General features: G+C 52.0%; 2 protein-coding genes across 3 annotated transcripts; one reads left to right on the top strand and one right to left on the bottom strand.

Annotated features, from left to right (window-relative positions):
• Positions 1-12,736: 12,736 nt before the first annotated feature.
• Positions 12,737-16,687, top strand: LOC100282378 (uncharacterized). 2 transcript variants are annotated; one of them, XM_008656746.4, is made up of 6 exons: positions 12,737-13,009; positions 13,113-13,187; positions 15,310-15,487; positions 15,571-15,666; positions 15,782-15,800; positions 15,930-16,687. In XM_008656746.4, exons 1-6 carry the CDS (start codon positions 12,864-12,866, stop codon positions 16,439-16,441), a joined length of 1,026 nt encoding a protein of 341 aa, XP_008654968.1. In that variant the 5' UTR covers positions 12,737-12,863; the 3' UTR covers positions 16,442-16,687. The 2 variants fall into 2 exon arrangements, with proteins under 2 accessions (XP_008654968.1, NP_001148761.1); NM_001155289.2 differs by having other exon boundaries at positions 12,820-13,009; positions 15,737-15,800; positions 15,930-16,680.
• A 339-nt stretch (positions 16,688-17,026) lies between these two features.
• LOC100280058 (Pseudouridine synthase family protein) lies at positions 17,027-23,236 on the bottom strand. Its single transcript, NM_001152998.1, has 19 exons — positions 23,006-23,236; positions 22,726-22,926; positions 22,391-22,635; positions 22,096-22,168; positions 21,937-21,993; positions 21,548-21,627; positions 21,393-21,455; positions 20,757-20,844; positions 20,578-20,680; positions 20,387-20,490; positions 20,045-20,118; positions 19,199-19,263; positions 18,873-19,036; positions 18,717-18,784; positions 18,591-18,651; positions 18,088-18,125; positions 17,931-17,999; positions 17,477-17,771; positions 17,027-17,376 (listed from the first exon to the last, which is right to left on the bottom strand). Exons 1-19 carry the CDS (start codon positions 23,174-23,176, stop codon positions 17,347-17,349), a joined length of 2,049 nt encoding a protein of 682 aa, NP_001146470.1. The 5' UTR covers positions 23,177-23,236; the 3' UTR covers positions 17,027-17,346.
• Between the last annotated feature and the right edge of the window lie 566 nt (positions 23,237-23,802).

The following is a 23,802-nucleotide window of genomic DNA, read 5'->3' on the forward strand; positions in this document are numbered from 1 at the left end:
TTTGACGGGGTCCAAGGGCTCGATGCCTCCCTCTGATGGGATTCCGTTACAAAATTGTTCCCGTTGGTCTCGGAAATGTCCTAGGGTACCTCGGGAGCGTAGCCCGAGCCTTGGTTATGTATCGAACGTACCCAGGGTCATCCCTCGCTCTGCGTCTGAGGCGGCTGTGAACCCTTCGAGGGCCAGCCTACGAACCCCTGATCAGTAGTGGGCGCGGAGCCCGAGTGGCCTGAGGCGGCCGTTGAACCTTTCCGAGGGGCCGACCTTCGAACCTCTGACCAGTAGCGGGCGCGGAGCCCGAGCGCTCTGAGGCGGCTGTTGAACCCCTCCAAGGAGCCAGCCTTCGAACCTCTGATCAGTAGGGGGGCTCGGGGCTCGTTTCCTTCGCGGAGAAGGATCCCTTTCGGGGTATCCCCTTTCCCGGTCCCTGTTGTAAGAGAGAGAAAGAGGAAAAGGTAAAGGGTACAAAATCGAATGACGTGGCGCACCTTTTTTTGACGCGGTCATTATGGCGAAGGCGAAGCGTCGCCCGCTTCTCCTGCCAAAGGTGCCACCTGTCCCGCCGCAGAGTCAATGCGACGGGACGAGTGGTTCGCGGGGCAGCCGTTGCGCGTGCGCGAGCCGTTCGAGGAACGGAACATGGGCGCGCCGTCTTCACGCCGTGGGATAGGGTTCTCTCGCTGTCCCTGGAGGGGACATGAGCTTGGCTGACGACTTGACCGCTGCTTCCGCCCGCCTGCCACCGCCATTACTGCCGGCCCATTTCTGGCCGTATCGACCGTCGCGCCTTCTCCCGCGGCTGACTGACCCATGACCGATGTGTCTGGTTGGCACTGTTGGGTCATACACAGGGTTGCCTCGAGTCGCAGTACCGGTTCTGCAGTCGAGGAGGCACGGTAGTGGCGCGAGTGGCGGTGCGGTTTCTCGCACGTAGCAACCGGCGCGCCGGTTACATGACGTGTGGGCCTAGGCCCCCATGCTGGGTGCGTTGGAGTCGAAAGGGTGCGCCCACTTGGTGCGGTTGCATGCTGCCTGCATGGCGGTCCGCCCTTTCACCCGCTGGTCTGGGCGAAAGTGGATGAATGCTTGTAACCGCTGGGCAGTTGCGCGCACCGCGCGCGGCGGTTCAGCTTCTTCTGCCCTGGGCCGGCTTGCATGATGCGTGGGACCCAGCCCCCGTGTCGTAGGGGGACGACCTTGGAGCGTGTTGGAGAAGACTCAGCCCGTGATGGCTGAGGACGCAAGTGGGGAGAGTCGCCTTTAAAAGGAGGGTGACCCCCTTGAAAGGCAATCATGTCTTCGCGCTCCCCTTATGCATCGTGTCTTTCCACCTTCTGAGCCCCCGGATGGGGGACACCCGCAGTTCTTTCGCTTTGTCGTCGGAGGAACGCAACTTCGCGGAAGCTGGTACCTTTCAGCCATCGTTCGGCTTCAAGGATTTTCATCAGGCAGCCCGGCCGCATCCCCTCGCCGGTGGTCACCCAAGACGGTGACCACCAGCCCCTGGGTGGGGAGAAGCAAGCCGGGCTGCGATCTTGGTCCCGCCCTCAGTTTCAAGGATCTTCATCATCCTTGCTGGGGCGGAGAGCGAGGTGAGCCAGGGCTCTACCTCTCGTGCGGGTCGGCTGGCCACCTCTTCTTCCAGCTTCTGGTGGTGGAAACCATCCTCCAGCTCTGCGGAGGAGGCGTCCTCCAGCCATGCCGGGGAAGGCGAACTGTTGCTGCCCATCTAGGATGCAACATTCCGTCCTCCTCCTCGCTTTCGTGGCGAGGACGGGAGCGAGGACCTGCCGGTGCGCTTTGGAGCGGCCCGCGCTCGCCGGTGCGGCGTTGGTGGAGAGGCGGACGCCGCCGTCGGTGCTGGCATGGTGGCAGCTGGAGGAGGCTTCCCCGCCGTCGAGGCCGTCAGCGCCGCCTACGGACCGACCTCCGGCTCTTTGGCTTTAATGTCTGGTTCGCGTCCCTTGAGTGGGGACGCGAATGAGAGCCTTCCGGTGTCTGCGTCCGTCCTGGGACCATGGCTGCTGCTGCAGAGGTCGATGGCGAGTCGCCCAGAGCTTGTTGCCCCGCAGGCTCCTCGGTGTGGAGGTTGTTCATACTCGCGGGGACGGAACCGGAGTTCCGTTTGTAATGGCACCTTGAGTGCCGGTGTCTTGTTCATTGTGGATGTCGGGGCCTGAACATGTATGTATTTTCGGCACGGAGCCGTGTTTTTTCCTCATTTCGAGCACTAGGACTCGCCTGTCGGCTAACTGAACCGCTTAACCAAGTGTGAGTTGCCTCGTGCGAAGGTGACGAGTGAGGTATCCGTATCCCGGAGGCGTAGGAGTCCCTCGGCTCGGTCAGCCTTGCCGCCCGAGGCTTCTCTTGCTTAGTTAAAGGAAATCCTCGGCCGCTCTTCGATGAGCCAAAGCCGGAGGCAGCGGTGTCAGCATGGACAAAGGCAGAGTTGGCTCGAAAAGAAGATTTTGGTCGGCCGGAGCCTGGCCGGGCTGTCCACTGGCGGGACCGACGCCGGAGTCGAGTTGCCGAGGCCACGAGCCGGGCTGATGTCCTCGGGGGACAACTGGCTGAGGCTCCGGGGTGGTCGGCCGAGCTGTCTGCTCGAGCCGGATTCCTAGATGAGACCCTAGCGGCGATGGCCCGGGCGCGGTGCTGATGTCGTCCTTAGGAGTGGAGATCCTCCGACCACGTTGTCGTCCAAGGCTAGGTCGGACTTCGCCGAAGGTGTAGTTGACGCCGAGGGTGCTGCTGCTCCCTTCAACTGTCAAGGTCCGAGCCTGCAGGATCGGGTTATCTTGTAGTGTGCTTATGTTTTCTGCGGCCGCCGAGGCCCAAACACACCGTCGTCGTGTTGTAAAGTTGCGTTTCTTTTCCTCTTGTTTCGAGTGTCTGGACTTATTTGTCGGTAACAGAATTGTTTGTCTGAGCGAGAGTTACTTTTCACGGAAGGTGATGAGTGAGGTATCCGTATCCCGGAGGCGTAGGAGTCCCTCGGCTCGGTCGGCCTTGCCGCTTACGTGTACTCTTACTCGTCCGTAGGATTCTGCTATCGATATAGTCGAGAAGGCCCGAAAAATCGTTTCGGCAGAAGAGTTTTCGAGCGTGAAGACTTGTTCGGTCCACGGAATCGCTTATCCGAGCGTGAGTTACTTATCGCAGAAGGTGATGAGTGAGGTATCCGTATCCCGGAGGCGTAGGAGTCCCTCGGCTTGGTCATCCTTGGCTGCTTACGTGTACTCCGTCGTTTTCAGGATCCCACTTTCGAAGTAGTCGAAAAGCACGAAAGACGTTCTGGCAGAAAAGATCTTTTCTGAGGAAAATTTTGACGTAGAGGGGGTTCCCCCCTTCTAGCCCCCGAGGGAGGGTCAGGCTTTGCCAAGGCAAGGCTGACCCTTCCTTGATGGTTAGACTTCGTGTGTGAACGAGGTGTATGAACAACTTGAAAGCATCTTAAGGGTAGAAGCGACGTAGCTGTCGGATATTCCAAGCGTTGTTGTAGACCTCGCCTTGACTGTTGGCCAGCTTGTATGTCCCAGGCTTCAGAACCTTGGCAATGACGAACGGCCCCTCCCAGGGAGGCGTGAGCTTGTGCCGCCCTCGGGCGTCTTGTCACAGCCGAAGCACCAAGTCGCCCACCTGGAGGTCTCGGGACCGAACCCCTCGGGCGTGGTAGCGTCGCAGGGACTGCTGGTACCGCGCCGAGTGTAGTAAGGCCATGTCCCGAGCCTCTTCCAGCTGGTCCAGTGAGTCTTCTCGGTTAGCTCGATTGCTTTGGTCGTCGTAGGCCCTCGTCCTCGGGGAACCGTATTCTAAGTCTGTGGGCAAGATGGCCTCGGCCCCATAGACTAGAAAGAACGGTGTGAAGCTCGTGGCTCGGCTCGGCGTTGTCCTCAAACTCCAGACCACAGAGGGGAGCTCCTTCATCCATCGCTTGCCGAACTTGTTGAGGCCGTTGTAGATCCGCGGCTTGAGCCCTTGCAGAATCATGTCGTTGGCACGCTCTACTTGCCCATTCGTCATGGGGTGAACCACGGCGGCCCAGTCCACCCAGATGTGGTGATCCTCGCAGAAGTCTAGGAACTTTCTGCCGGTGAACTGGGTGCCGTTGTCGGTGATGATGGAGTTCGGGACCCCAAAACGATGGATGATGTTGGTGAAGAACGCCACCGCCTGTTCGGACCTGATGCTGTTTAGGGGTCGGACCTCGATCCACTTGGAGAATTTGTCGATGGCGACCAGCAGGTGCGTGTAGCCCCCGGGTGCCTTCTGTAAGGGGCCGACGAGGTCCAGCCCCCCACAGCAAACGGCTAGGTGATGGGTATCGTCTGCAGGGCCTGAGCGGGCAAGTGTGTCTGCCTCGCATAGAACTGACACCCTTCGCAGTTGCGGACAATTCTAGTGGTGTCGGCCACCGCGGTTGGCCAGTAGAAACCTTGCCGGAAGGCGTTTCCAACAAGGGCTCGAGGCGCTGCGTGATGGCCGCAAGCCCCCGAGTGTATTTCTTGTAAGAGCTCCTGGCCTTCGGCGTTGGATATGCATCGCTGGAGGATGCCTGAGGGGCTGCGGTGGTAGAGCTCCTTCCCGTCCCCCATCAAGACGAACGACTTGGAGCGCCGCGCCAACCGCTGAGCTTCGGTTTGGTCGAGGGGTAGCTCTCCTCGGTGGAGATATTGCAGGTACGGGGTCTTCCAGTTTCGATTAGGCGTGACCCCGCTTCGCTCCTCCTCGATGCGTAGTGCCTCACCCTCGGGGGCCGAGGGTGCCTTGGGCCGAGCCGAGGGTGCCTCGGGCTGAGCCGAGGCTTTCTCGGGTTCGGGCGCGTCGTCGGTCTTGACGGAGGGTTGATGCCGGTCTCGAGAGAAGACGTCCAGGGGAACCGTTGTCCGCCTCGAGGCTATCTTAGCCAGCTCGTCCGCAGTCTCGTTGTATCGTCGGGCGATGTGGTTGAGCTCGAGCCCGTAGAACTTGTCTTCCAGGCGCCGAACCTCATCGCAGGAGGCTTCCATCTTCGAGTCGCGGCAGTGGGAGTTCTTCATGACTTGGTCGATGACGAGCTGCGAGTCACCGCGAGCGTCGAGGCGTCGGACCCCTAGCTCGATGGCGATGCGCAACCCATTGACCAGAGCCTCGTACTCGGCCACATTGTTGGACGCCGGGAAGTGGAGGCGTAGCACGTAGCGTAGGTGCTTCCCGAGGGGCGAGATGAAGAGCAGGCCCGCGCCTGCCCCTGTCTTCATCAGCGACCCGTCGAAAAACATGGTCCAGAGTTCCGGTTGGATCGGAGCTGTTGGGAGTTGGGTATCGACCCATTCAGCCACAAAGTCTGCCAAGACTTGGGACTTGATGGCCTTCCGAGGGGCGAACGAGATTGTCTCGCCCATGATTTCCACCGCCCACTTTGCAATCCTACCCGAGGCCTCTCGGCACTGGATGATCTCCCCAGGGGGAAGGATGACACCACAGTCACCGGATGAGACTCGAAGTAGTGTCGCAACTTCCGCCGCGTCAGGATCACCGCGTACAGCAGCTTCTGAATTTGTGGGTAGCGGATCTTGGTCTCGGACAGTACCTCACTGATGAAGTAGGCTGGCCTCTAGACGGGCAATGCATGCCCCTCTTCTCGTCTCTCAACCACGATCACGGCGCTGACCACCGGAGTGGTAGCGGCGACGTAGATCAAGAGGGCTTCTCCAGCCGCGGGGGGCACCAAGATGGGCGCGTTCGTGAGGAGCGCCTTCAGGTTCCCGAGGGCTTCCTCGGCCTCAGGGGTCCAAGTGAAGCACTCGACCTTTCTTAAGAGGCGGTACAGAGGCAGGCCTCTTTCGCCGAGGCGCGAGATGAAACGGTTCAGAGCCGCAAGGCATCCCGTGACCCTCTGTACGCCTTTCAAGTCCTTGATGGGCCCCATGTCGGTGATGGCCGCGATTTTCTCTGGGTTGGCCTCGATGCCCCGCTCGGAGACGATGAACCCCAAGACCATGCCTCGGGGGACCCCGAAGACGCACTTCTCGGGATTGAGCTTTACGCCTTTCGCCTTGAGACACCGGAATGTCGTTTCAAGGTCGGAAAGGAGGTTAGAGGCTTTCCTCGTCTTGACTACGATGTCATCGACGTAGGCCTCGACCGTTCGACCAATGTGTTCGCCGAACACGTGGTTCATGCACCTTTGGTATGTCGCACCCGCATTCCTCAAACCGAACTGCATGGTAACATAGCAGTACATGCCGAAAGGTGTGATGAAAGAAGTCGCGAGCTGGTCGGACTCTTTCATCCTGATTTGGTGATACCCTGAGTAGGCATCGAGGAAAGACAGGGTTTCGCACCCAGCAGTGGAATCCACGATTTGATCGATGCGAGGCAGAGGGTAGGGAACTTTCGGACATGCTTTGTTTAGACCAGTGTAGTCTACACACATCCGCCATTTCCCTCCTTTCTTTCTCACAAGCACAGGGTTGGCAAGCCATTCGGGATGGAATACCTCTTTGATGAACCCTGCCGCCATTAGCTTGTGGATCTCCTCGCCTATGGCTCTGCGCTTTTCTTCGTCGAATCGGCACAGAGGCTGCTTCACGGGTCAGGCTCCAGCTCGGATATCCAGCGAGTGCTCGGCGACATCCCTCGGTATGCCGGGCATGTCCGAGGGACTCCACGCGAAAACGTCGGCGTTTGCGCGGAGAAAGTCGACGAGCACTGCTTCCTATTTGGGATCGAGCTCGGAGCTGATCCGGATCTGCTTGGAGGCGTCGTTGCTGGGGTCGAGAGGGACGGACTTAACCGTCTCCGCTGGCTCGAAGTTGTGGCGTGGCGCTTCACGTCTGGCGCCTCCTTGGAGAGGCTCTCCAGGTCGGCGATGAGGGCCTTGGATTCGGCGAGGGCCTCGGCGTACTCCACGCACTCCACGTCGCATTCGTACGCGTGTCGGTACGTGGGGACGACGGTGACGACCCCGTTGGGGCCCGACATCTTGAGCTTGAGGTAGGTGTAGTTGGGGACGACCATGAACTTGGCGTAGCATGGCCTCCCCAGCACTGCGCGGTAGGTTCCTCGAAACCTGACCACCTCGAATGTGAGGGTCTCCCTTCGGAAGTTGGAGGGTGTCCCAAAGCAGACGGGTAGATCGAGTTGTCCGAGGGGATGGACGCGTTTCCCGGGGATGATCCCGTGAAATGGCGCAACACCTGCCCGGACCGAGGACAGATCGATCCGCAGGAGCCCTAGGGTCTCGGCGTAGATGATGTTGAGGCTGCTGCCTCCGTCCATGAGGACCTTGGTGAGCCTGACGTTGCCGATGACGGGGTCGACAACGAGCGAGTATTTTCCCGGGCTCGGCACGCGGTCAGGGTGGTCGCCCTGGTCGAAGGTGATGGGCTTGTCGGACCAGTCTAGTTAGACTGGCGCCGCCACCTTTACCGAGCAGACCTCCCGACGCTCTTGCTTGCGGTGCCGAGCCGAGGCGTTCGCCACTTGCCCACCGTAGATCATGAAGCAGTCGTGGACCTCGGGGAACTCCCCTGCCTTGTGATCTTCCTTCTTATCATCGTCGCGGGCCCTGCCACCCTCCGCAGGTGGCCCGACCTTGTGAAAGTGGCGCCGAAGCATGGCGCACTCCTCAAGGGTGTGCTTGACGGGCCCCTGATGATAGGGGCACGGCTCCTTGAGCATCTTGTCGAAGAGGTTGGCACCTCCGGGAGGTTTCCGAGGGTTCTTGTACTCGGCGGCGGCGACAAGGTCCGCGTCGGCGGCGTCGCGTTTCGCTTGCGATTTCTTCTTGCCTTTCTTCTTGGTGCCGCGCTGAGTGGACGCCTTCCGGCTGGCGGCCCTGGGGCTGCTTATCCTTCCGGAAGATGGCCTCAACCGCCTCCTGGCCAGAGGCGAACTTGGTGGCGATGTCCATCAGATCGCTCGCCCTGGTGGGGGTCTTGCGACCGAGCTTGCTCACCAGGTCGCGACAGGTGGTGCCGGCGAGGAACGCGCCGATGACATCCGAGTCGGTGACGTTGGGCAGCTCGGTGCGCTGCTTCGAGAATCGCCGGATGTAGTCCCGGAGAGACTCTCCCGGCTGCTGGCGGCAGCTTCGGAGATCCCATGAGTTCCCAGGGCGCACGTACGTGCCCTGGAAGTTGCCGGCGAAGGCTTGGACCAGATCGTCCCAGTTGGAGATCTGCCCCGGAGGCAGGTGCTCCAGCCAGGCTCGAGCGGTGTCGGAGAGGAACAGGGGGAGGTTGCGGATGATGAGGTTGTCATCGTTCGTTCCACCCAGGTGGCAGGCCAGCCGGTAGTCCGCGAGCCACAGTTCCGGCCTCGTCTCCCCCGAGTACTTTGTGATGGTAGTCGGGGTTCGGAACCGGGTCGGGAACGGCGCCCGTCGTATGGCCCGGCTGAAAGCCTGCGGACCGGGTGGTTCGGGCGAGGGACTCCGATCCTCCCCGCTGTCGTAGCGTCCCCCACGCCTAGGGTGGTAGCCTCGGCGCACCTTGTCGTCGAGGTGGGCTCGACGGTTGCGATGATGGTGCTCGTTGCCGAGGCGACCCGGGGCCGCAGGCGCTGTGTTGCGCGTGCGCCCGGTGTGGACCGAGGCTTCTCGCATGAATCGGGAAGTCGCGGCGCGATGTTCCGAGGGGTACCCCTGCCTTCGGGAGGCAGAGCTTTTGGCCCGTCGGACCGCGACATCCTCCAGGAGATTCTTGAGCTCTCCCTGGATACGCCGCCCCTCGGTGGTTGATGGCTCCGGCATCGCGCGGAGAAGTATTGCCGCTGCAGCCAGGTTCTGGCTGACCCCACTGGAAGCCAGTGGCGGCCTTGTCCTGACATCGTCGGCGATGCGGTGCTGGATGCCCTGGGGTAGATGACGCGCTTCTCCGGACAGAGGTTGGCCTGCCCATTCCTGCCCGATGTCCCGGCAGAACGGCTCAAGTGTTCTTGCTCCCTCGTCGAGCCTGGCCTGCATCTCGCGGATTTGCTCGAGCTGTGAGTCCTGACCCCCCGCAGGGACTGGGACCACAGCTAGCTCTCGTAGGATGTCAACGTGAGGCGCAAGCCTAGGGGGATCACCGTTCTCTGGTATACCAAGATGGTTGCCTTCGTCGGGATCCCCTAGATCGACGTGGAAACATTCATGACTTGGGCTGCAGTCCTCGTCGCCGAAGCTGCGGCTACCGTCGGAACAGTCGGAAAGGCAGTAGTCGCATGCGGTCATGAAGTCCCGCATGGCACTGGGGTTACCAAGTCCGGAGAAATCCTAACAAAAGTCGGGCTCGTCATCTTCCTCGGAACCCGAGGGCCCATAGGTCGAGACGGCTATCAGCTGGTCCCAGGGTGACCGCATACCGTACCCCGGAGGGTTTGGACTCGCCTCTATGAAAGCGTCCACCGAAGCGAAGTTGCTTGGTGGGTCGAGGCTGAATCCAAAAGGCACGAGATGGGAATCAGTTGGTACCTCTTGGTCGACGGGCGGTGACGAGGTCACGTCAGGGGCAGACTGCACCGTCGTCTCAGGTACGAGGGTGACGCCCAGCAAGTCCTTTGCGAGCGTGCTGGCGTCGTCCGTCCGCTTGGAATTGGCGTGTTGCGGGGAAACAACGCTTGTCTTCGTCTCAGACGCGAAGTCAATGCCCGACGTGTCCCCCGTTGGGGCGTCGGCGCCGTCGACTCGCTCGACAGCCGACGAGGTGCCGCCTCCTGCTTGGCCTTGGTTGCCTCGCCTCCTCCTCCGTCGGCGGGGGAGGCAACGGGACAAACCCGAATGTTGTTCTTCCGCCACGTGGGGAAAACGTCGTCGATTCCGCCGTCGGCGGGCGGGTTGTTGGCCGCCATTGTCGCTGTCGCACGACGGGGGAAGGAGTATCACGTCGTAGCCGCCGTCGAGGGACATGAACTCAAGACTCCCGAAACGGAGCACCGTCCCGGGCTGGAAAGGTTGCTGGAGACTGCCCATCTGGAGCTTGACGGGAAGCTGTTCGTCAACACGCAGCAGGCCCCTACCTGGCGCGCCAACTGTCGGCGTTTCGACCCTGGGGGGTCCCTGGACCGACGAGTAAATTGTCGCTGCGTGCCCCAGCCCAGATGGGTCGGCGCGAGACGGAGCGCGAAGGGGGGAAAAAGCCGGAGGGAGGCAGGCGTAAAAGGGGAAACCCACGGCCTTCGTGTTTGTCCCGCGCCCAGGTCGGGTGCGCTTGCAGTAGGGGGTTACAAGCGTCCGCGCGGGAGGGAGCGAGAGGCCTATGCACGCGTCGTCCCGTCCTTCCCCGCGCGGCCAACCCTCTGTAAGAGGGCCTTGGACCTTCCTTTTATAGGCGTAAGGAGAGGGTCCAGGTGTACAATGGGAGATGTAGCAGTGTGCTAACGTGTCTAGCAGAGAAGAGCTAGTGCCCTAAGTACATGCCGTCGTGGCAGCCGGAGAGGTTTTGGCACCCTGTTCGTGTGGTGTCGTGGCCGTCGGAGGAGCGCTGGAGCCTGGCGGAAGGACAGCTGTCGGGGCTGTCGAGTCCTTGCTGACGTCTCCTTGCTTCCGTAAGGGGGCTGAGAGCCGTCGTCGTCATGGAGCATGCGGGGCGCCATCATTACTTGTTTACCGGGGCGAGCCAGATGGGACGCCGGTCTTGTTCCCCGTAGCCTGAGTTAGCTTGGGGTAGGGTAATGATGGCGCCTCCTGTGACGTGGTCGGTCCGAGCCCTGGGTTGGGCGAGGCGGAGGCTCCTCCGAGGTCGAGGTCGAGGTCGAGTCTGTCTTCCGAGGCCGAGGTCGAGTCCGAGCCCCTGGGTCAGGCGAGGCGGAGATCGTCGGTTGAGCCCGAGTCCGAGCCCTGGGGTCGGGCGAGGCGGAGTTCGTCGTCTTCCGGGGCTGAGCCCGAGTCCGAGCCCTGGGATCGGGCGAGGCGGAGTTCGTCGTCTTCCGGGGCTGAGCCCGAGTCCGAGCCCTGGGGTCGGGTGAGGCGGAGTTCGTCGTCTTCCGGGGCTGAGCCCGAGTCCGAGCCCTGGGATCGGGTGAGGCGGAGTTCGTCGTCTTCCGGGGCTGAGCCCAAGTCCGAGCCCTGGGGTCGGGTGAGGCGGAGCTTCCTATGGCGCCTGAGGCCGGACTTGGCCGCTGTCAGCCTCACTCTGTCGAGTGGCACAGCAGTCGGAGCGACGCGGACGGCGCTGTCTTCTTGTCAGACTGGTCAGTGGAGCGGCGAAGTGACTGCGGTCACTTCGGCTCAGTCGACTGAAGGGCGTGCGTCAGGATAAGGTGTCAGGCCACCTTTGCATTAAATGCTCCTGCGATACGGTCGGTCGTCGTGGCGATTTGGCCAAGGTTGCTTCTAGGCGAAGACCGTGCCTCGGGCGAGCCGAAGGTATGTCCGTTACTTGAGGGGGGCCTCGGGCGAGACATAGATCCTCCGGGGTCGGCTGCCCTTGCCCGAGGCTGGGCTCGGGCGAGGCGAGATCGTGTCCTTGAGTGGACCGAGTCTTGACTTAATCGCACTCATCAGACCTTTGCAGCTTTGTGCTGATGAGGGTTACCAGCTGAGATTAGGAGTCTTGGGGGTACCCCTAATTATGGTCCCCGACAAGCCCCGCCAAGGAACGACCGGTTCAGCCGTGAAAATTCATGCGCCAAAAAGGGAGTGATACGCATAAGGTTTGTTGAGATTTGAGTGGTCATCATCTAAAAAATTGGAGAGTTAGTTAGATACACATAGGACTGGGCGTTCGGTTCTTCGATTCGGTTCGGTTCGGTTTTTCGGTTCTTGTAGAAATTCGGTTCTTCAAAAACTAGAACCAAAATAGCAAGATAAAGAAACCAGAACCGACTAGTTCGGTTCTCGGTTCTTCGGTTCGGTTCCTCGGTTCTAACCGAACTGTAACAACCACTCTAAAATTCTGAATAACGACAACTTTTATGAAAAATTTCAACAACATCTCCCCACAAACAACCACAAGTGCACAATGACCATAATTTCATAGATAATACATGGATGATTAGATGTTCAACATAAGTCGATAAAATAACATCTGAAGTTACAAACACATGTAACAAATTGAATCTAATACTTTTGGGATTTTCGGTTCTTTCAGTTCTTTGGAGTGCAGAACCGAAAATATCTCATTTATTTCGGTTCTTAAAAAACATGAACCGAATTTCATAACGGTTCTTTCGGTTCGGTTAATTCGGTTTCGGTTCTTGGTTATTTCGGTTCCGGTTCTTTTTGCCCAGGCCTAGATACACATATACATAGAAACTTGAATATCTTTTTTACAACCCTCGAGACTCTAAATTTAGCTAGAATTTGTATCTAAACTGTTGGAGTTGCTCGACACTTTTTTTTTTATTTCGACGGCCCCAAACCGTTAGCTATAGCGGACAATAGCAGCAACCAACAACAAAACGATACATAAAAAACCCGGATCCTTCTCAAACCGGTATAGTCAAAAGATAACGATGGATATAGCCAAAAATAACGATAGCTGGAGATACCTTAGTATTTCTTAAACTTTTTGTTGGAATTTTTTTATATTCACTTAATAAGGAAAAACAAGGAAATAAATCATGTACATACATCATACTACTCAAACCCACCCACGAATAGTTCAGAGACTCTAATACATATCTCTAGGGAACTGAACCTAATAAAAAACAGTAAAAGATTCGATATATTTATGTAGCCTATTTCCAGCCGTATTACTTATTTATCTAATATTTTAAACTTTACTATGCAATTATTTTGCGCTATCAGTATCTAATCACCAAACCCAACAAGCAAACCCCACCAGGGCGGACGGGCCTAAGGCTGGGCCCACCTCACAGTCTAAAAGAGGGGAGCCAACTTCTTCCCAGTTCATACGGGCCCGTGTCTCAGCGCACACCTCTTCGTGCTCGCTCCCATGGAGGCCACCCCGATCTCCATGAAGCCACCGGCGCCACCCCCGGTCACTCTGGAGCCCATAGAATTGTCAACGCATGCCGTCGGACTGACCGAGCTGGAGCGATCCAGCATGAACCAGCTCGCAATAGCGCCGGACCCCAAGCGGTGAGGGTTCGGCGGCCCCGGACCTGGGGGGCTTCGGTTTGTCGATCTGGGCGCGCCTTCGGCGTTCTGAGTCGTCTGATTTTTGGGGTTTTGTGCTGAGCAGGCAGAGGGTGGAGGAGGCTGCGGATGGCAACGGGTGCAAGCATTGCGCCTGCAAGAAGTCCAGATGCTTGAAGCTGTAAGAAACCTACTGTTTCGACCGTTTTGTTTTGGTTCTGTTGGCCAGTCTCAGTACGGAGTCAGTTTTTCCTATAGTGATTAATGTCCTTATCCGCCTAATTAAGAGAGCGGGGGGGGGATGTCCGTTTTGGTTACAGTGGAAGGGGATTGTTGCGGATTTTTACTGGTTTAGTTCCTTGTAATCAGTGGTTTAAGTCAGGATTTTGGTTGTAATTTGTTGTCTAATCCTCTTAGGCCGTTGTTTCAATAAGCTCAACCTTCTCTCGTAGGCGATGTAAATTTCAGGTGTTTGTCAAATTTGAGTGCTGTGTTGTTCTCAAAATAAACCCAAAACGCATTTTTAGCATCTGTGCACTGTTGCACATTATTCAATTACTTCAGGGTCTCTCTGTAGGTTGTCTCTAGTACACTCTGAAGTCTGAACCATGGACCTCAAGATAGGATGTCATATACCTGTATGATCAACCTACTAGAGCTAGTGTTAAAGTCATACTTACTGATTTCGTCTTAAGATGGAATCAGCATCTTCTTATTCTACTGCTCCATGGAGCAAACTGTGTAGATCAAAACGATGTTAGTCTAAATGATGGGAAATTCAGGTGTTGATTCGAGTGTGCCCAGTGAAGCTTGCCAAAACTTGGCACTTGGATGGGCCAGTCTGCCAGTGTTTGACAAACACATTCCCTGTTAATTACATCTGATATGTTTCTTTTCATTCTTGGCCAAATACTTTTCATTCCTTAGCTAAAATGCTTGGAAGAAAAACTTTTGGTCACAGCCATATGCCCCTACTAGGGATTTTATGTGCCAGTCTATGCCATTGATGAAAATGTGAACTATATGGAACTCAGAACTAGCAATTCAGTATGTTACCTTGTCAACACCTAGGAGTCCAGTTGACCTTGGGTGAATGCCATGACTGCATGTTGCTTTGTAGACATGCGGTTGGTGGAGTTGGGTGTCACTTGTGTAGGCATTGGATCTTCGACTGGGTTGAAGCCTTTGCAGCCTCCATGTTGAGGAGCCCTAGATCAGTCCATTCCTGGGCTGGGTTAGGATTATATCCAAGCGATTGGCTTTGCAGATCTAAACACTGCCGTCACCATGCAATTTTGCCCTTGCTGTCACTCCCCAGAGCACATGTGCCCCTCTTGAGCTGCTTACCAGACTTGGTGATCGACTGGTGGAGTTGGCTGTCGTTTGATGCCCATTGAGCCTTCAGCTATGTCGAAGGCCCTAGCAGCCACCACCTTGAGTTGAGAGGGGGAGAGGGGGCCAGTGGCGGAGGAGCCATTATGGCTTAGTGTGGCATGAGCCATACCTTACTTTTAAAAACTTTAATATCTTCTACTATACCAACAAAACAAGACGTGGTGTGATGGATGTGTTGCCTCTATTCTAGCAGCAGGTCTTGAGTTTGATTCACAATCCTTGCAGATTTTATTTTTTGAGCCATACCATAATTTTTCTTTGCCCTCCGCTACTGGAGGGGGCAGATTAAGAAGCCCTAGCCCCTAGGCTCTGCCCACACTGCCACTCTTGATCTGCTTCTGATGTTCGTCCCTCTTGATCTGCTTTTGCTGCTCGCCCGTTGCATCTATGTCTTGCTGTCGTATTTCTGCTTAGATGGAGGGAAGGAAGTGAGGGTTTGGGGGTGGGGTGATGAGGAATATGAGGGAGGAGAGAGGTAGAAGAGGGGGTGAGGGGCGACGGTGGTGGCTTGTTTGGCGTTAGGTCAGAGGGAGATGATGTAGGGTTTGGCTTCAACTGGGCCAGTTTGGGCTAATTGTAGGCCCAACCATGAAAAGTACATCAGGTGTGATCACATGAAGTAAGAACCTGTCTGTTATATAGAGCTTTGGAAATATATATAAAGGACTTTTGGTTCATTTTCTTTGTTGCATCCCAAATTCTTAATCTGTTGCCATGTAAGGTGCATTCATTTCCCCTCTGTGATGTTAGTTATTATTTACTGTTTTTATTTGCACCTGCTCACGGTTTCCTAGGTAGACCCCTTGCCATGACTTGCCAAATCCCTGACTATAACAAGGGTGTACTGTAGTGGGTGTAAGAATGCTCTGTAAATCTCATAAATACACCATCACTGTTTGCATCTGCAGCTATTGCCCATGTTTTGCTGGAGGTGGTTATTGTTCCGATAAGTGTGGCTGCCAACCATGTTTCAACAAAGAAGCCTTTTCAGAAACAGTTCAGACTACTCGCAAGGTGTTACTTTCAAGACAGAAGCGCATGTCGATGAAAATTAATAGGAGACCTGAGGCAAATGCTGAACCAATGGTTGTTATCCTGACTCAGTTAAACGATGTCACACACTCACACTGTCCGGCTTAGTTATAATCTCAATGTTGTATCACCTGTAGGAAGATGCTCACCATTCTTCTTCTTCAACTCCACCAAGGAGAGGTTGCAACTGCAAGAAATCAAGTTGCCTGAAGAAATACTGCGATTGCTACCAGGTTTCATCCTTTTCTCAGGTTCTTTGCTAAGTAGGCGAGACAAGATTACCAAACTCATTGTTGTGGACAGGATGGGACCGGATGTTCCTTGTTTTGCCGTTGCGACGATTGCCAGAACCCTTTCGGGAAAAATGGTACCTACGGAATACTTTTATAGACAGTTCTAAAAATTATACGAGTAATCTTTTTATCAGTACATGGCCAGAGTATGTACCGGTGCTGCCATTAGTATATACCAGCTAACGATGGTTTCTCTACTGCAGACGGCATAATTGCTGATGACAGTAAGCGCTATCTGTACACTGGTGCTGATTTGGATCACAGCGAGGGCGAACATGACTTCGTTGTGGAGCGCTCGCCTCGTCTGCAGTCACCCATGTCGAAGGAGTCTTCTTTCCACCAGACCCCACCCCATCTCAGGGCCTCGAGCAGAGACGCGCACGTGTTCCCGCAGGCGGTATCCCAGTGGCAGGCGCTGCCCCGCTCGTGGCACTGTTCCAACAAGAGGAACGGCAACGACAGGGCGATGGACGACTCCTCCGCCAACGGCAACTACAAGAGCTCGAGCCATGACTGGCAGATGTCCAAGCTCGAGGACGGCTACAGCATATCGAGATGCGTCCAGATCCTGAACGGCATGGTGGAGCTGTCGCAGGTGGAGAAGTCAGTTGCCCCCGACGTCTTCCTGCTGCCGGGCAACCGGGAAATTTTCGTCTCCCTCGGCGGCGATGTGCGCGCCATGTGGCTGAAGCGCAAGATTCAGCACCTGGCTTAGGGGAGGGTGTGTTTCATTGCGCCATGTGCCGTCCTCTCGAGTGAGGAGATTGGAGGGGAAATTGAGTTTTCTTTTAGATCCTGCATGTTCTGCTGCTGGTCGTGGGCGTGCACAGGATTCTAGGCTCTTTTTTCCTGTTTACTGAGGTGTATTTATGGATTGACATTACGTATTGTCTTTGTAGAGATAGCGGTTTCGAGCCTGGTATCGGATATAATAAAAAAATGAGATTATACACCTACTACATGTTGTTTCGCGGCTATGGTTGCCAGACTTGACGTGTACATTCCTAATGGTCCATCTCTCATACCACGCGCCCTGTCGTCCCAGTGGCCTTCAGTGTTGTACTGTGGTTACCTCTATCGGGTTGGGTGGTACCAGAAAATTCAGAAACGAAACAAATCCATACAGGAGCGTTTTTGTTTGGAAAACATTTGCTTGTCGAAACCTACTTTGGAAGCCGCCATAGTATACTTTGCGTCTGTAACTCTGTATGGTTCAATTCGACAGATATGATGTGTTGCACTATGAAACGGAGAATGCCAACGGACAAATCTTATACTGCTAATTATACGTCACCTGTACTTTAACCAAGTTCAACCGTACCAAAATTTCTATTGGATCCCAAGTATATCAGATTTACTGCTAACCCAAGTTGATTCCATTATTGCAAATGGAGTTTATGTTATACAAAGCATGTCGCGGAATAGATATCCCAATACATCATCCTCACGGTCTTCCCCTAAGAAACACTTATTAGGACATATTGTTTGTTATGCCTCATGTGCAGAATGCATCATTTTTGTGGATTCATCAGTCCTCCAGGTATTCTAACTGCCGTGAAGACAGGCAGCAGCCATGTAATTAAGAGATACTCCTATGAAGGAATGTCTTCCAAACAGAATCTAGCAGCTGAGTGTTTTCTGATATGCAACCTGCAGGCAATCAAGGAGATTATGAAACAGATTCTGAAAGGGGATTTCTAAGCAACAAACAACTACAGGTAAAAAAATTAAAAAAAATGTATGAACATACTGAGGTGGAAGTCTTCAGAAGCTCCCGGATAGCCATTGTAGCGTAGCATGATGTTGGTAAAGTAAATGCTAATTTTAAGGCCAATTTCTTTGGTCGTATATCTGGGCTGCCAATAAGCTTTTCTTGGGAGCTATTCCCATTAGTTGGCACAGAGGTATCAGGAGCCTTTTCCAACTTATCCTGCGATTCCTGCTTAGAAATAAGCTCGTTTGCTTCTTTAGGCTTGGTTCTGGACAGAACATCCAAATCAGTTTCTGCTAAAGATGAAGTATCATCTGTGTAAGTTATGAGTTCCCTGCAGTCATAGAGGAATAAATATTTTAATGGAAGAGGCGAAAGGGGTTCCATGTACAAGAAACAACTTGAAACCAAACAAACCCAATACATTGCATTGCATGTTCTCAGGGGAAAAAGGAGGAAAGAAATATTTAATCCTTGCACATAGGGTACATACCACTCAAAACCAATAGGCCGCTGGAACACTCGGCGGTAACCACCTTTCATGCTTGTAATCGAAAACTCCCTGACAAATGAAGGTTGCATTAAAGACGTTGCAATCAGGATATCAAGGAATAGATGAGAACAGGCACGCCAGGCTAATAAGGACTCACTTGACACCATGAGCATTCTCCGTCAAGCTAATGCCATCCTGTGTCATGAAAGCAAAATTCAAATATTTCCATCTGTTATGTCCAGAGATCACTCAAAACATGTTGTATCAATCATAACATATTTGCTAATACTCCTCTCAAGTAAAGAAATACTATGCAATCATGAAATACTCAAAAAACAGATTCCAATTAAGTTGACAAAAGAATCAACCTACCACTTCTGGAAACTCAAACTAAGGTTTCATGTGACAGTCACCAATCACCACATTTAAGTATACAGAAATAAAAGGGAAAACTAAAATGTTCATCCCAGACCCACAGCCAAGCATACTAGTTCAAATGCTAGTTACTTTGGAAATGTACTAGACTAACATCTTGGTATCTAATCTAACTTTGTGAAAAGCATGAAACAGTCACCAAAAAATCCAACGCTGCACAAACTTCTGCTAAACAAGAAAGGACATCTAGTAAACTACAAACTAAACACTACAGGATAGGGTTACCTTTCTAGCCATTTCATGGTAAATCTCGGCAATTTCATTCCCAGGAAACAATGCTTGTGAACTGCATGCCATACAAATAAGCATAAACAAAAAATGAAAGTACAAATAGAAGGGAATAGATATTACCCAGGCAAAGGTAGGACAACATCATCAAAAGTGTATATCCCCTTAGTAAAATCTCCAGAATCAACTATCTAAAAAAGAAATAAAAAGTGGATTATTAGGATCTTTATTAGAAAAGGATAAGCTTGTGCATTAGCATGTATCACAACAGTGCCAAACCTTCGCAGACTGGATGCTTTCTTCTGGTTGTGCTTCAGAACATAGATCGATTTCAATTGAATTTGTATGGTCATCATCAGTTTCCAGAATATCTACGGAAGTTGATTCTTCTGAAGGGCATTCTTTGTTATACACTAAGTCACCTTCTACAACCTGTGAGATGCCTGCCAATTACTAGTCAGAAAATGAAAAGTGGACAAAATTGTTTGCTAGACTAATACATCCGTTCAAAGGTAACCAACTTAAGCAATAGTATACATTAATTCACAAATATCAAACCATGTAATGATTTCATTAATTCTTTTAGTAGAAGGTAAGAAACTAACCATACTTTTCCACTCTCATACTGGCAGCATGATTCCACAGATAACTTTGGTAACTATGTACGTACCTACATAAAATATTCAAATGAAAAGATTCAGAAAACATAGAAAAAAAACATGGCCATCATTCAACAAAATTCAACTGTAAGAATACTAACATGAGAGCATACAATACTACGAACTAATCCAACTACAGAATATGGATACCATCAGACAACAGAATATAACAGGGCAATGAAGCATTACCTTAGCATATAACAAAGCAAGCATTGCTATATGATGTGAGACAAGCACACTAGTACATGTGTATGCTGTGACTGAATAACTTAACAGTTGATGGCATTAACAAATAAATGCATAATATGAATGCAGAGCTGGACACAGTGGTAGAACTGTTATTAGAGACCGAGAAACAATTTTAAGCACAAGTCAAGAATAACAGACATATATTCTTAGGGGGTGTTTGGTTACACCCCGCTAAAATTTAGCCCCTGTCCCATCGAATGTTTGAACCTCCGTTCCGGGTATTAAATGTAGTCGGATTATAAAACTAATTTGTCAGACGAAGATTAAAAGACGAGACGAATCTAGTCCAGTTGGTTGGGTCTATATTTCATACTCCTATTTAAAAGTCAAACGCTTGATGTGACCCGGGCTAAACTTTAGCAGGAGCAACCAAACACCCCCTTAATGGGGAAAAACACGAGACATCAACAACAAAGCCTTTTTTCCCCAAGAAAGATGGGATAGGCAGCATATTCTGAACCACCTAAAGTTACATACCTTAATTTGCACTTAATAATAATACAAAGAAAAATGGAGTATATTTAAATAAAAAATGCAACATACATCATTCTCAGTGTTCTTGGTATACCCTTGAGTGCTTGTAGATGGTTACCAGGGCATTTCTTCAGACATTGAAGCTGGAAACATGCAAACAACGGAAGAAAAGAAAAAAATAATCAGTTAAAATGTACAAAACTATGTGCTTTAAACAACGCACAAAGAATTATAAGGCCACATTTTATTCAAGTAATATCACAGCTGTTTTCAAGTCCGATTAGTCGTGATTAATCGTCCAAGTCGGTTTGGACCAATCGCAATTAATCGTCCAAGTTGGTCAGCCAGAACAACCAACAAATCGTCTGACTTGAAAACAAGTGTACGTTAAAAAAGGTTAACTATACTTACTATGGCCCTCTCAGCTACGAGGTGTCGAGGGAAGTTTCTCAGTGCCATATCAATGTCACCATGTTCTTTGTAACGTTTGCGCACCTCATTGATGTCATCACGCTGTACGGACTTAGTTATGTTTAAACAAAAGCTGGCAAGACTGAATACAAACTCCTAATTTGGACACATATAAAATATTTGTAGGATATCTCCTTCCCTTGGATCAAGAATCAAGTTTACAGCAACCTTCCACTCTCCTCTAAGCAAAGCAGCCCCAACAAGATGTGTTGGTATTGAACCACTTCCAAACCGCTAACCAGATGAAAACATAAAATCGATGAGCTTCAGAAATAACAGGGCAATAGTTTTAAACTTGAGGACATAATACCTGCAAACCATAGTAGTTGATAAATCCATTCTTTCCTAGGCCATCTACTGCAATTTTTATCATGTCTTCAGATTCTGCAGTAACACCCCTAAATCAATATAAGGAAACATAAGATCTCCATTTGCTCCGTTTTCCTAAAAGAGAATGTACAAGACTACAAGGTATGCTGCATGTGAAATTGTGGACCGAAGTATCATAGCAAACAATATAGATCACAAATGCACATGTCATGCAGTTGTACAAACAATAGAATGTTAAAAACAGGCTCGGCGGTAAGACGCTCGGGTGGAGCGCTACCCGCCCACGTTCGATTCTTGTCAAGAATGAACGCCAGTGCTGCACCGGGATTTATTTCCCAGGGAGAATGGAGCATGTGTGTTGCGCGTGTTCCAAGATTACTTGAATAGCCTCATCTATGTCTGAGTGTGTGGTCAGCGTAGGTGTCCACAGGATTCTTAAAAATGAAAACCACTGCTCCTGGTAAAGTTAAAAAAACATTATCCCAAGTTCTTGTGTTGCATATATATTTTTAGCCTAAGAAGTTACTATGGTTGGAGTCAAGTGATGAGAATTTGGTACCAGGAAAATACTGTAGTCTGGCATGCTAAAATATTGAATTATAAGCAAAGACACTACCTCAGAGTAATTGTAAATCGATTTCCTGTGAGCTGACCAAGAACAAGTCCCTCCTTCACGTAACTGAAAAGGATTAGTTAGTTGCCAAAAGTATCAACATTTCAAGACTGCTATATCATGATTATATGTGCAACAGGAAAATACTAATCACATACCAGAAATTTCCAACTTTAATCCCAAACAGCCGCTTGTTAAGAGCAAGCAACTTACTGGCTTGCACCTTGAATACAGTTACCTAATAAAAAATACAAAAGTACCAATATCACTGTATGCACAATTATAGACAGAAATGAGAAACTATTTACACAGATAAGCTATCAAATAGTGAAAAGAAGGAAATGTATTAAAATACATGTCTTTGAAAACTAATTATGCCATCTAGAAGACATTTAAGTTAGTAATATTCCATGCAATCTCTTGTCCAAAAGTGTTTCATTCCCAGACTTCAGTGTTATATGTTACTATGTTAGCCAACATTATACAAGGAAGCTCCAGACTAACTGAATGAAATTACTCTGCTGTTATAAACTTGAGGAATACATGCCTGCTGTGTAGTAACAGCACGCTTATCCTTTGTACCTGCAAACCCAAATGACCGTGGCTGCAAAAGGTACAGTTAATTTAGCAGCAGCAAGAGCAGGTAAATGAACCCAGATATCTAAGGCAGGTAAACGAATTCTAGAATTTAGCAACTATGACATACCTGAAGTCCTAGCATTTTTCCTATTACTCCTAATGCTTCTTGGGTGTCCTTGTTCTCTTTGTACAGGTGAAACCTGATCAATGACCCAAAATGGTAACTCCAATTAAAGCACTAGTTAGCAAAAAAAAACTGCACAACAATATAAGACTGTTGTGCAGCTACATTAGGTGCACTACTATTACTAACTTCAAACAAATAGAGCATATCAAGTATGCCATACATGTGAAAAGAACCCAGTCCGATACAAGTTAAATAACACATAACATAGTTAACAAATAAAACAGGATGTCATCACCTCAGGAACTTCCCAACATTATCTGGCCAATTACTTGACCCTCTACTATCAAATGGCCTACCATCTCTCCAATCAGAACTACCCATGTTCTTCCGTTTCCTTCCTCTCCCACGGCCGCCAGCACCCCTTCCGACACCTGCTTCTGACCCGAACCGCACCCTGATGCACTTCTGGACCCCATCACTGTGTTCCACCGTGTCCGTGACCAGGAACTTGAAGGTCTTCTTAAAGAAGTTATGCACCTCCTACAACCAAACAACACAAATGTCAAACCACCCTCGACCAACACGGCAACACCATGGCACAGACAACCAGTAACCACCCGGCGAACTGACCGAACGGTGTGCTTTGTCGGCATCAGGCGATAGAATGACAGGCGAGACATCACCGCCACCCTCGCCCGACACCTTCTCCAGGAGACCCCTCAATGCGTTGCAATCGGCATCGCCGCAGAGCGAACGGAACGACTCGAGGGCCTGCGAGTGATCCGCTTCAGCCGACGGGGCCGCCTTGTCCTCTTCGTTCACACCAACGCTCTGCAATTCGCATTTGGCAGGAAGATTGGAATCGGAGAAGCGCAGCTATGGACTAAAACTTTCACAGAGGACCTGATACCTCGGTGGGGAGGTCGAACGAGGTGAGCTGGACGAGAGCGCCATCGCGGGCAACCTCATGGACGATGAAGTCGGCATAGCGGTGCTTGAGGACGCCGCGGAATCCAGGGAGGGAGGAGGCAAAGCAGGAGATGCCCGCCTCCGCCTCGGAGAGTGAGGTCGAGCGCGCCATGGGATCTGGGTGGCTGGTGGAAGCAGCGCTAGGGTTTTGGGAGGGAAAGCGAGGAACGCGGGCTGGAGAGGGTTTAGCAAGTGAAGGGGGGAAACGGTGATGAGAAAATTGTACATTTGTATGTGTCCCTCAGGCTGAGTGTTATACTGATATGTGAAAAAGTTCTATACCACTTAAGTTCTTCTATTTCTGCTTAAGTTTAATGTGTACAGTGGTGCAAGGTTCTGCCGGTCCCGCCTCGACCGCGGATCCCCCACCCTCCTCCCCACCGCCGCCGCTCGACCGCACACTCCTTCCTTCGATGGCGCACTCCTTCCTTCGATGGCGCTCCTCGCATCCCGCTCGCCCTCCGTGATCCTTTCCATCCTCGATTCCTCTTTCCTTCCATGCCCACCGCTGCCGCAATGGAAGGTCGTCTGTACCGCGCCGTGGATCCGCCACCCAGTACCGCGTCGTGGATCCGTGAAAGTCGCCTAGAGGGGGTGGATAGGCGGAAACTGAAATTTACAAACTTTAAGCACACTTCAAGCCGGGGTTAGCGTTAGAATAAAAGTTAAGTCCGGGAGAGGGGGAGAAAACAAATCAACCAAGAAAACAAAGCGGATGATACAGTGATTTGTTTTACC

The sequence above is a fragment of the Zea mays genome, chromosome 8, assembly GCF_902167145.1.
Source record: "Zea mays cultivar B73 chromosome 8, Zm-B73-REFERENCE-NAM-5.0, whole genome shotgun sequence".
Taxonomy (NCBI): domain Eukaryota; kingdom Viridiplantae; phylum Streptophyta; class Magnoliopsida; order Poales; family Poaceae; genus Zea; species Zea mays.

Excerpts from the sequence above, each read along its gene's own strand:
- LOC100282378 (NM_001155289.2), top strand. The coding sequence starts at position 12,864 with ATGGAGGCCACCCCGATCTCCATGAAGCCACCGGCGCCACCCCCGGTC. Across the intron at positions 13,188-15,309 it reads AAGTCCAGATGCTTGAAGCT|CTATTGCCCATGTTTTGCTG; the intron begins GTAAGAAACCTA and ends TTGCATCTGCAG. Across the intron at positions 15,667-15,736 it reads AATACTGCGATTGCTACCAG|GATGGGACCGGATGTTCCTT; the intron begins GTTTCATCCTTT and ends TGTTGTGGACAG.
- LOC100280058 (NM_001152998.1), bottom strand. The coding sequence starts at position 23,176 with ATGGCGCGCTCGACCTCACTCTCCGAGGCGGAGGCGGGCATCTCCTGC. Across the intron at positions 21,456-21,547 it reads ATTAAAGTTGGAAATTTCTG|TTACGTGAAGGAGGGACTTG; the intron begins GTATGTGATTAG and ends AATCCTTTTCAG. Across the intron at positions 18,000-18,087 it reads GAGAATGCTCATGGTGTCAA|GGAGTTTTCGATTACAAGCA; the intron begins GTGAGTCCTTAT and ends TTCATTTGTCAG.